The sequence below is a fragment of the Hippopotamus amphibius genome, chromosome 1 (assembly GCF_030028045.1).
Source record: "Hippopotamus amphibius kiboko isolate mHipAmp2 chromosome 1, mHipAmp2.hap2, whole genome shotgun sequence".
NCBI classification, from domain to species: domain Eukaryota; kingdom Metazoa; phylum Chordata; class Mammalia; order Artiodactyla; family Hippopotamidae; genus Hippopotamus; species Hippopotamus amphibius.
Genome location: NC_080186.1, coordinates 130886807 through 130898854, shown reverse-complemented (window position 1 = coordinate 130898854; position 12048 = coordinate 130886807). Strand labels below are relative to the sequence as shown.

The 12048-nt window shown below is 46.0% G+C and overlaps 1 protein-coding gene and 1 long non-coding RNA gene across 3 annotated transcripts in view; one reads left to right on the top strand and one right to left on the bottom strand.

The window, feature by feature from the left end:
* Positions 1-511: 511 nt before the first annotated feature.
* On the bottom strand, positions 512-11501 carry BOD1 (biorientation of chromosomes in cell division 1). 2 transcript variants are annotated; one of them, XM_057728874.1, is made up of 4 exons: positions 11055-11501; positions 7428-7552; positions 3391-3658; positions 512-2661 (listed from the first exon to the last, which is right to left on the bottom strand). In XM_057728874.1, the coding sequence occupies exons 1-3, from the start codon at positions 11292-11294 to the stop codon at positions 3463-3465; spliced, it is 561 nt and encodes a 186-aa protein (XP_057584857.1). In that variant the 5' UTR covers positions 11295-11501; the 3' UTR covers positions 512-2661; positions 3391-3462. The 2 variants fall into 2 exon arrangements, with proteins under 2 accessions (XP_057584857.1, XP_057584865.1); XM_057728882.1 differs by having other exon boundaries at positions 3462-3658.
* A 175-nt stretch (positions 11502-11676) lies between these two features.
* The window catches only part of LOC130849731 (uncharacterized), a 161202-nt gene continuing 160830 nt past the window's right edge, over positions 11677-12048 (top strand). The window contains exon 1 of the long non-coding RNA XR_009052789.1: positions 11677-11805. This is a non-coding gene — a long non-coding RNA (uncharacterized LOC130849731). The remainder of the gene's footprint in view (positions 11806-12048) is intronic.

Sequence of the window (12048 nt, the reverse complement as noted above, 5' to 3'; positions counted from 1 at the left end):
AGGACTGAAAATCTGATCTAAGGGCCACAAACTTCACTATAAGCCAAGAAAGAGTTAAACAGTCACGACTGGGTGGACGTGGTGGTTTGGCAATACCAGTCAAGCATTTAGGCTAGTAACTGGAAACATGCTGGGGGCGATCGTCTCCAGTAGCAATTGTAGACGCTGCCCCAGGCCAAAGAACTGCACTACGAAAATGAGCATAGGGTTCTTCCTATCACTGTGGCTCTAAGACTTTGATGGTTTCTAAAGGTTGGTAGTATCTGTTGATGTCTTACAAAGGTTACTTCTGTGCTTCAAGAGGCTTTTGCAAATGGCAGTGGTTTTTCCAACTATAGGGAGAGAAGCCTTGAGGCCCGAGACTAGTTTCTTCTTTAGGAGTGAATGCAGCAAGGGTGTTCAGGGGTGAGATATTTTTGGTGGTCTCATCTTCCTCAAGGAGGAATTCTACTCTGTCTCAGAACACACATAATTTTTTAGGTTCTGCATGCCTAATACCCAAGCATGAGGACTCTGCTGAGAATGCAAATAGGTGTAGCAGGTGACCGGTTCTTAAGGGGACAGAGGTGGCTCTGGGCTTCCCAGCCCCTCTAGTGCTTTTGTCTGGTCTCATTCTCCCGGCGTGTGGACTTAACTACTTCCATTTCAGTTTGGCTCAGCTAAGAGTCAAAGTCAGCCCTCTGCCCTGACAGTAGTGATATGTTGTTACTTCTGTACTTAGATTTCACTTGAAAAAATTATCTTGTCTACAGTGACAGTGGATATAACAGTGATTTTTAAAGAAAGAACAAAACTCCTTGGTATCTTGGTATATTTAACATTCTGTGAAAATTAGGGCGCTTCTCATCATCTGGTACACCCTTCTCTAGTAATGGAAAAAAGAGAGAGCTGAGATGGACCGAAAACTGTCTGCCAAAAAAGCATACACAACAGTCACTTGGGCGTTTGTGGGCAGGACACCTCTGGGTTGCTCTACTCTGCCCTGTGTCACTGGGTTGAGGTCAGTGTTGGATGAGCAGGATTGTGGCTGGGTCAACAGAAAGGGGCTCTGCTGAGACCTCCCTCCTGAGGCAGAGGCCCCCCAGGGAAGGAGGCTTACGGTCTGGAAGAGGGGATACAAGTCTGAGAAGCTTCCTTGCAGAGCAGAGGACTGGCGAGACTGGTCATTCCATCTTTACCTATTAGCGAAGAGGACTAGAGCTACAGGGGACCTTCTCTGGGCACTGAGGACTTGCTTGTTGAATCCCAAACTGAAAGAGACAGCAACCTGTTTCAGCTGGAAGCAGAACACACTTCAGAAGTAACTGCCACCTGCCCTAACACGTGGTCAGCTTGCTTTAAAATAAGGTCACATGCTGCCCAAACATCTTGCTAAATATGGAAGTGCAGTAACTTATGGGTATTGATGGTAAAGGTGGAATTCTAAATAGTTTAAAGTTTGAGTAATACTATCCAGGAGTAGGCTCAACTAAGAACCAAAGTCTCTGAGTTCGAAGTAATTTTTGGTATCCAAATCTTGGGATGCAAAATGCCGAGGGTGGCAGTGCCAGCACCACCAGGAATTTGTCAGCACTCTCAGGTCCTTCCAGAGCTTCTGAATCAGAATATGCATTTTTTCCTAAAATCCCCAGGTGACATTTCTGCAGACAAGTTTGGGAAACTGATAGAGCACACTGTCCTCAACTGAAGACCGGCATCAGGAAGGGTCCGGGGAAAGGGAATGTCTTGCTCACTTCCAGCTACACCCACTAGCTGCAGGGCGGTGGTAGTTCCAAGGTGCGTCTACCAGCCCTTCACGGCCATTAAGTCTTGTACTGAGCGCAGGAATGGCCCGCAGGCTGAGGAAGAAGGTTACCCCCTACACCAGGGGTCTGAGAATTAGTTGAAGCTTCAGAGTTATCAAACCATTTAATTACAAAACTTAAGCCACTTACTAGTTATTCACCTTCTAAAAAACACAAACGCGAGAATAAAATAAACACACCCAATACTCAGGAGCCCTTGCAGGCTAGGAAGCAGCCCTGGACAGAGAGCCTGCCAACGTTTTTCCTCACACCTAAGTCTACGTTTCCTCATGCATTCTAGGGGTCCCATGTTGACACCTCTTACACGGGAAAGGAAACAGGAGCTACGAGAGTCATGGACAAGAGGGCCACAGCAACCTTAAAGCTATTCGATGCTGATGGCTGGCACGCTCTAATGTGCAGCTCTGAGAAACAGCATCAAACACCTCCTCCTGGCTAACCTGTACTGTCATTCTTTGAAATGGCATCTTTGGGACAGGTTATGTTCCTTCACTGCAGCTTTCGCTTATCCCCAAGCACAAACCCTAAAATTCATACACAGCCTCTAAGTTCCAGTACAAAGGTTCGTTTCAGGACAACCCCGAGTTGATGTAGTGTTTCTTAATATCTCTGTAGTGTCTACTGGGTGTCATCCCCTTGGAGAGGCCAGCCAGATGGCAGCATGATGTGGGGGCCCACATGGTCAACTTTCCTACTGGCCCACTCGCTCCCTATTTTATCTGGACACAGTCAACGTTGAATCCTGAAGTCAGCGATGACCTTAGCCTGTCTTCATTCTGAAGTTGTCCTCTTATGTAACTGAATCCAGTTCTTCACCATTAATTCAGTGGAGCTTCCAAAACGTGTCAGGCATATTCTAAAAAGAAAAGATAATCATATCAAAATGTTAGTTTTGTGCTTTGTTTAATTTTATGTTCCCAAAGGAACTGCACTAGACAGACAGACTTGAAATGCACGTTTTACACTCCATAATGGAACTGAGGTTCTCTCCTAATATGGGCACCAAGGGACAATTTCTCTCAAGTGCCCTGCACGAGCCTTACGTTTACTTATGTCTCCCAATTCCTGCAAAAAGCATTGTTTTGTGCATCTAGAGCTGAATTTTTAAATTAAATTTCAAATGTTAAGAAAAGAAAAAGGGAATGCTCTTAACAGAAGAATCCCATGGTAACTGACAGTGCTAAACTGAAATCCTTACTAAATGCATGGAAACCCAGCAGGGCTTAAAGCAGACTCTGAGCCCCATTTAGGATGTGGCTTTAGAATACACTGCCTGATTTTATATTCAAATTGTAAACCCACGTTAACTCCTGTCCAGGGGAGAGACTGATTTAAGCAATTTCGGAAGAACAGGGCTTTCCTCTGGACTTGCCTTGTGCGCACCCACCACCCCCGCTGGTTTCTAATGAAGCATCTATTCATAGCTTAAAGGTTTAGCTCTGCTGGCACAGAAAATCACACTCGCTGACACAGGAAAATGCTACTAATTAGTTCTCAGGAAAAAATGACTCATAACAAAATGAAGTCCATGTGCAGTAAATACTTTCTGAATAGGTAAGAAACGTGATCCTCAACAACGGCTTACCCCTTTTCTATCCATTTCTATATCTATAAGGCAGAGGTGAATGCTCCTGGACAAAGGCCGGGATACTGGACCTTAGGAGGCATCCTGCGATGGAGCTGCAGGGTCCTGGCGTTCCGGCTCTGGAGGGGGCGCTGGCACAGCCTCTTTTTTCTGGGCCGCCAGGAACTCATGAATCGCTCGTTCTATCTGTGGCCTGAAGATGTGGTTCAGTTTGGGATCCACCACCTGGGAAATAATTCTGTCCACTCCAGCTTCCAACATCCCTGACCTTGAGGAGACAAACAGATCATTCCATTATTTAGCCTCCAAGTGTCATGGGAGAGCCCAAATAACGTCCACATGGTCCAAGGTACAGCCCCTTGAGGGAGGTCTTTCAAAGGGCAGTCCATGTACCACACAGAGTTCAAGCCATGTTATCTTTAGAGGGCAATTCACGACCAGCAGCTATCATTATTCCTAATTCACAATCTCATCTGCTCCCACCTCAACCTTGTGCAAAAGAACCAGACAAAACTGTCCCAAAGACAGAGAGCGGATGATAACATGGTAGGAAAGGACCTATGGCATGGGGAGAGTTGAAAACCTCAATCTGTCAAAGCCAGCGAGCCTCCCACTTGACTCCATTTCCTTCAATACCTGTCCTCTCACAAGTCAAAGCAGGAGAAGTGGCCTCCAGCAGCAACCTGGCGACTAAGCCCTAAATCTTACACAACACAAATCAGTCAGGGCTGGGAATCTTTACAGCATCACCAGCAATTCAACAAGGCCTTCAGCTGTGGCTGTTACCTATGACACATACTAGGTAACTTGGACGCAAACAAGTAAACAGATATGAAAGAGACCGGTTCTAAGCTCCTAACGGGCTAAAATACATCCGAATCCTTTTGGAAACAGAGCAAAAATTAGTCCAAATGTTTATATTCAAACACCAGGGATGGGTAGTGAGGAAGATTATGGTCATAGGAAACACATCACATTTGAAGAGTTTGGAAAACAGTCCATGCACGGTCAAACTGAATTATCCTCCTCAGGGGATCAAAATATTCAAATACCATCACAAGCATGGTGGACAGATTTTACTTACTTTCTTTAGACTTGCGTTCTTAGGCCATTCAAGCTTTTACTTGGATAAAAATAGGTCTTGCAGTAATGGGGCAAATGGTGTGTCACGGTACAGCCAAGGAGACAACTGAGTGAACACACACAGTAATAAGTGAGATGAGAAAAACGGGCCTTGAGCTGATTAGGCTGAGCCGTGAATAAAGTGCTTCCTAGATCTAGTGGTAATTGACAGCTTATCAACAGAAAGCCTAGATGTAAACAGACCACCATCAGAGTACAGGGGCACTTTTGGGCAGACAGTGTGTGCCCTTAGAGTTGAGCACTGTGAAACACAGCGAGGTCAGCAGCAGGTCGCTGGGGAAGCAAAGCCACCTCTCCTTAGGCACAAGCCAATGGCTGTCCACCTACACCACCCCACTTCCCGGGTCAGATTCACAGCGGTCTTTACTGGAGGTGAAAGCCTGACCGAGGAAAACAAAGTACCAAGAGTGTACTCCCTTTCTTGGAGATTTTAAGTGTTTGGAGGAAACAAGGAATCTTGTCAGGAGCCTAAAACAGAAGATGAAATGAATAAACGTCATGCAGTTAAAAGACTTATCGGTCATAATTAGGCTCAACAGTAGAGTCTGATTTTCTGTTGAGCCCTCCACGCTGCAGAACTGGGATACATCTTCTGGGCCTGAACAGCCAGGCCAGCTAGGCAATGCTGAGGGCTGCGATGTTTCATCTATAGGGTTAAATAGCAAAGCTTCATTTTAAAACTTCATTAAAATCTGCCTCAAATTAAAATGTTAGCAAGAATCACAGAGAAATGTCTCAGTATTACATCCCAATTCATTTTCTAGATCAAATCAAAAAGCAGGAAATATTTACATAGGTGGTAAAACTATGAAAAAAATGAAAAGAAAAAAAAAAAAAAAAAGCAAGGAAATAATGACCATCCAATTCGGAGTATGGTAAACTTCTGAGAGGAGGAAGGTATATCAGGAAAGGAGGGAAGCAGGGCCAGGGTGTTTTGGAGGGTGCTGGTAATGTTCTATTTCTCAACCTGGGTGGTGACTATAGGGATGTTCTAATCACCTGTTATACTACATTTCTGCTCTAAGCACTTTTCTGTGTTACATTTCGTGTTAAAGGTATATAAAGAGATGTGCCACCTGCATACCTCAGGAATGACATCACTGTGCATTAGAAATTAACAGTAATGTTGACAGTTTTCATACCATTAAGGGCACCTTTTCAAATATTTCAAACATTTGGTATTTTGATTTATTTTCTTAATATGCTTATCAATCTTTTAGAAGGTAGGGTTAAAAAAAAACAGTTTCATCTGATCTGTTACTTAAGCTGTCAAATATTTTTGTAAGGACTGGAATAACACACACAGGGCCAGACATGAAGCAGTTGCTCAGTTAGTGGCAGCTACTGCCCCCTTCTTTCAGACTGCGCTACAGTCTGCTCCCAAGAGAAGCAGAAAGGCAATGGGTAATGAATGCAGAATGACAAGGCACTGGGCATCCTGTGGTATCATGCTTCTTCCCCAACGCCGAGAGCTTTTATAAATTTTAGTTTCATTTAAAAAGATTTGGATTTCATCAGCCATACTGAAAGTGTCAGCTTGTTAATAAGCATCCTTTTCTATTTTAAAAAACTTTTTATTTTGAAATTATATATTCATAGAAAGTTGCAAAGAAATGCACAGGGAGGTCCATGCACTTTTTACCCAGCCACTGCTCATGCTTGTACTGTGCACAACTGCAGTTCAATATCAGAACCAGGGACACCAGAAAAAGGGAAAATTCTATAACTGTCTGTGGTGATGGATATTAACTAGACTTACTGTAGTGATCATTTCAAAATATACATAAATATGGAATCACTATATTTGAAACGGATTATACCTGAAACCAATATGCTATATGTCAATTATACCTCTGGGAAAGAAAAAAGAAGGGGGGCAAAAAGCCAGAAAACCAGCACAGGTGTATTTCTGACCTCAGTCACATCTCACTTACAGCTGCATGCATGTGCGTCTGTGTGGGTAGCTCTGTGCAATTTTATCACGAGGCGCTTCATGTAACCACCACCACAGTTAAGATACTCACCTGTACCCCACCCCCTTCACACTACCCCTCCGTAGTCACCCTGAAAGCTCCCCAACCCTAAGCCCCAGCAATCACTAATCTCTTCTCCATCTCTATAATTATGTTACAGAAATGGAATCATGCACCATGGATGTTTTTGCTATTGGCTTTTTCCCACTCAGCACAATTCCCTGATATTTCCGTTTTTTAAAGAGGAAGGCTTTACAAGCTTTTAGATATTCCCGGAGAATTAGTGGATCAAGAAAACCTGAACACAAGTTCTGGTTTTAAGAGTAAAAAAGGATTCTGAATAGATTAGAAAAGACTTATCTTCGGACACCGGATTCCATGAGTCACCTCCACTTTTGTGCCCAGTGACACTGAGCAGTCACTTGGATGAGCAATCAGTAGCACCTCATTAACTACAGTTCAGTTTGCTACTGTGAAGGACATGCTTTAGTAAGGCTCCATGCCTTCCTGAAAGCTGCCAGGACACTTTACCAGGGCCATGTGAACTCAGAGAATTTGTAGAACTCACACTGACCTGTGAGAATAAAGATCCAGCTACTCTTGCCCAAGACCAAACACTGATATACTGGTAGAAACTCCAGCGTATGTTCACATTACACTGAAACCTTCAAAGAGCATGAAATTTGGAATATCTTTCATGGTAGAGATGTGCATGGGAGGCCAACGTAGGCAGCAAGAACTTCAAATGAGCCCTTAGCCTGTTTGAACCTTGACTGTAGTAAGGCAAGGGGTCTGCTGCCCCTTGTGTGTCCTATGTGCTAGGAAGCAGTGTGCACCTGGACCAGCCAGGGACCCGCACCGGCCTTCTCATGCATCACACTCGTGATTACTGGCTTTTCGCTCTCAGTTCTGCTTACTTACTGAACCACACTCTGCCTCAGACCATTTCGCAATTGGTTTTTGTTCATCGTAGGATTCCATTCCTGCTTGTCCAGATGTGTTGACACAAAATTATCCACTTTCTGCCTCAGGTTTTGGTAAGCTGGCTAAAATATTAAAAAGAAGGGGCAAGGTCAGAAGTTACATGCACCACAGTTTTGGAAAACAGTCATTCAGAACACGGCTTTCCAAAGAAACGCAGAATTTCAAGTCCTTAAATACACTCCCATCGTGTCCATGAAGATCACCATGCAGCAAGGCAGAGCAGGGATTAATGACCAGCATGTGTGCCTACCTCATGGTAGGTAGGCAAATGCCAGATGCTTTATTACCCCACTCACTTTTCAAGTAACTCAACGAGGGAGGGCCTATCAGCTCTCTCCTGCTCTCATTAGAGATTTAGGCTTACAAAAAGTAAACAACTTGCCTATATGGCTAGAATATGGGCAAGCCAAGGATACACCCAGGCCATTTCCAAATCAAAAGAAATGGATTCTAGCCCAGCTCCACTGCTTGCTAGCTCTCTGATTTTCAACAAATCAGCCAACCTGAGTCTCAGTTATTTCCATCTGTAAAACAAATATTACTGCCCTGCTTACCTCACAGGGTGTTCTCAGCAACAAGCAAGGGCTCAGGAAGGCCCTCTGCGTAAAATGCAGGGCCACCCAACCCTCAGCGTGACGCACGAATACAGGCTGAAGTCAAAGCCTATGGAACACTGGGAAAGGCTGAAGGGAAGCACAATTTATGTCCCCAAAGGAGCCTGAGAGGGACTTATTGGTCTCAAATGTTCTAGACCCAACCAGGATCAGGAGAACAAAATGAGAAATGAACTTGATGAACACACAGATTCCATGTGAACACAAGGAATGCATGTTCTGAGCCTCCGAGACCTTCTGGCGCTTTCAGCTGTTCTTCTCCAAACCAGGTGTAACAGTGTGCACTGCCGTTTCACACTTCACTCCTCTCTCCTCCCACTGTGGGAAGAGAATAATTCCCTACCCCAGTAATGTTGCGTTTAGCAGTGACTGGCTCTGGCCAATGGCATGGTAGTGAAAAGAGGTCCTAAATGTGGTTGTGCCACCTGGTTTGGCTCTGGTACTCTGGTGACCTATGAGGATACACCCTTTGCAGCCCTGCTCCCTTTGACTTGGGACCTAGGATGAGCACATGTGCAGCAGACCTACCCCAACCCACAGCTTGGAGCCAAGCCCAGGCCGCCTACAGCTGACCACCAAGCCTATCTAGATCAGCTGCACTCTAGCTGACTTGCAGCCCCGTCAGCATGAGAACAAACGCTTGTTATAAGCCCCTGAGATCTGGTGTATTATGCAGTGTTACTGTGGCAAAAGTTTGCTAAGAGGCAGGTAAATGAAACTGACAAAGGAATCAACAGGCCTCAACTCCATGAGTGGGCTCTTCCCGAAGGCCATGGCTCACAAACATGAAGACTCTCCTCCAAACCTGGGAAGAGGAAGGCAAGGAGAAGGGTGAGGAGTAAAACTCACAGATACCCATGTACTGTCTGCCTAGGAACTCCTTTTTCCTGGTAACCACTTTCCCCTCTTCACAAGGGTAGGGCAGTGGGTGCCATGTTCTCCTAGCCACAGGGGTGGGTGACCGACCCACATTTAGACAAGGCAGACAGTTCCTGGGATTTTTTGAACTGGAGCTGTTTCTAGAGGAAGAAGCTGTAAGATGTAACCAAGAGCTACTGGTAACCAAATGGGTGACTCTGCTCTGCAGTGACAGTTAAAGTGTTATAAAGAACAGGGATGAAAGACAGCCCTAGTGGAGCATCCGTGGTTCCAGATGCATCCCTACCCTTCTGGAAGTTTGTTCATTCTAGCCTTCCTTAGATCCCAGGAGTCAACAGATTCTCCCCTTTGCTTACAGGAGTTAGAATTAGGTTTGTCATTTGTAACCATTAATCCTGATACTATACCTTCTACTATTCAAAATAATTCACCCAGTTTTAGTAGGAATGGTTCACTGAAAAGGAAAAAGGACAGCTAATGTCACCACCAAACTTTAACAGACCCTGACAACAGAGAATGATCCCTTCAGTTCATGAAGTGAAAGGACCTAACGTGCCCGCCACTAACATTTTAGTACACTTATTATCACGATCTTTCTCTCTTCTTCTCCTATCAGTTTGTTCTATTTATTCATATTTTGGATGCATCACAAAATAAATTACAAACATCATCAGTACACTTTCCCTTAAATAGGTCCACAGTCTGGGGGGAAGCCGAACAATATGCAAGTAATGCTGATGATCCAAGGACCGCACTTTGAGAACCACGGGACTAAAGCAACAAAGGCTGTGCCTGAAAACACACTATCTCAAGAATTAAAACAACCTGGTGACTACTAGAAAGACCACCTAAGGAAGTGTTAAGTGGTGAAGACTCCAACTCCCTCTCCCCCAAGAGATTCTCAATACTGATGAAAAAAATATGTACACTACACTGATCAAGCCACACAAAACCTAATAAGACATGAGAAACATGTGTGGAGAATGTGTGCTGGGAAGCTGAGAACACCCAGTACTGGAAAAGGTGAAAGCTCTATTAATATGGACCTGGGACCCCTAATTAAATGAGGAAAGCTGAATACCCCATTTTGAGGATAGCATTTCTCTTTGAGTTTTTAATCTTGGAGAATAACAGTACACACCACTTACTATACATATTATCTGGTCCTCCAGTGTTCTACCCTAGAATACAAGCTTTGAGGACTGTAGGGACTCACTCGATCCTGTATCCACAAACCCCGCCAATAAATGTTTAATGGGTACATGGACTAGGTCTTTCAATTATCTTTAAGGCCTAGTTTTAAGCTCACAATCTTGCTGTGAGGTAGGCAAAAGATTTCTATGATAGAGTCAGAGAGGAGAAGTCACTTCCCTAGAGGAGCCCATTCAGTAAGAGACCCTCCTAAGTACAACCATAGTTTTGTCACAGAAGCTTCTGAAATGGGAGTATAGGAACATTCCAGCAACTCCTGTCAGTCTGACAACACACGTGGCTTCACTGAATACAAATGAACCTTGGCAAGTAGGCAGTGAAACAGCATTTCACTAGCTGATGACTAGGTTGACCTGTGGCAATAGCATCTAAAACAGGCACCAAATCCCTTTCAATCAATGACGGAGTACAAAATAAGGGTGCTGATTCTGCAGCAAGGTACTTAATTAACTGCATACTCAAGTCTGCAGATCACTGAGAAAAAGCAGTTATCATAGGCTGATGGTTGTGTATTCAAACCATTCACGCTTACCCACCTGGTTTTCTCCACTGTTTTTAGCACACTGAGATTCGTTACTTGGGAAAGGCAGGGGCTAGGCTGTAAAACCGGTATTGGATCCCCAAGTTCAGAGGAGCGACTGGGCTAAGTCGCACAGAACAGCGATGGGGCTGGGGGCCGAACCCACGTGGTCATCCCTCAGAAAGCTTCCTCTATTGCCCCAAGCGGCCTCCTCGCTGCTGAGCTTTTTAAGATGTCTTGCTTTTGTCTCTGCTTAGGAAAGGCGAAGCTGCAACCCCGGCAGCCTCACGCCCAGCCCAGCACAGCCCGGCCCCCCCGAGCCTAGGCGGCTTCAGCTACCTTGGTGTCCACGTCGGCCAGGCAGTCCCGGCGGAAGCTGTCAAACAGGCCCCGGCTCTTGAGCTGCTCCACGATGAGCGCGATGAGCTGCGGGTCGCCGGGAGGCAGCGAGGCCGGGTTGATGGGGCCGCCGCCGCCGCCGCCGGCCCCCGTCGCGCCCGTCCCCCCGCCAGCCGAGGCCTGGCCCGCGCCGCCGCCGCCCACCGCGCCGGTGCCCCCGCCACCCCCGCCGTCCGCCATGGCGGTGCCCCGGGCCAGCGAAGGAGGCCGAACACAGCTTCCTTTCAGGGACAGAGGGCCTGGGTCGTGTAGAGGTGGCGGAGGGGCTGGAGAAGGAGGAGGAAGGGGTGGCGGCAGGGACTGCAGCGGCAGGGACTGCAGCGGCAGGTCCTGAGGCGGCAGGGATGGTGGTAGAGGCGGCAGAAACCGCTCACCCCATCCTGGGCGCTCTCCGGATGGCGTCACCGCCGACCTTTGCATTCTGGGGCGGGAGGTTTTCCCGCCGTCATCCCCAGCTTTCTTATAGGCAGAGGTCTGGCCGACGGAAACTACATCTCCCGGCAGGCTCCGGACTCTCGCCTCCAGTTTGCGGGGCAGTATGGGACTTGTAGGCTCAGGCCCTCGTGATTGCTGCAGCCTGGAGTGGCCGTCCTCGCCCCATTACTGCCCCCTCGCTCTAAATCAGCACATCTGAAAAGTTCCTGGTTTATAAGAATCGTCTGCTAGGTTGAGTGAACGTATAGATTAACAGGTTTGTCCTTTAGGGATTCTGAGTCAGTATTTCTGGGTCGGGGCCTAGGAATCTGTGCTTTTAACATGTATTCCCGTGCCTTTCTTGAACAATATGTTGCGGGAAATGTGGGAAGCAATGGACTAGTGCAATTTCTTTTATTCAAAAATTGTGTGTTTTATTTCCCCTTCTGATTTTAATAGAAATGCATATTTATTTTAGGAAACTGAAAAATAACGGAAAACTGTGCTGTAAAAATGTTTC

Bases quoted from the DNA above. Each gene is read 5' to 3' on its own strand.
- BOD1 (XM_057728874.1), bottom strand. From the start codon at position 11,294: ATGGCGGACGGCGGGGGTGGCGGGGGCACCGGCGCGGTGGGCGGCGGC. The intron at 7,553-11,054 runs GTAGCTGAAGCC...TTAATATTTTAG, and splicing joins TGGCCGACGTGGACACCAAG to CCAGCTTACCAAAACCTGAG. The intron at 3,659-7,427 runs GTAAGTAAGCAG...TGTCTCCTCAAG, and splicing joins CTGAGGCAGAGTGTGGTTCA to GTCAGGGATGTTGGAAGCTG.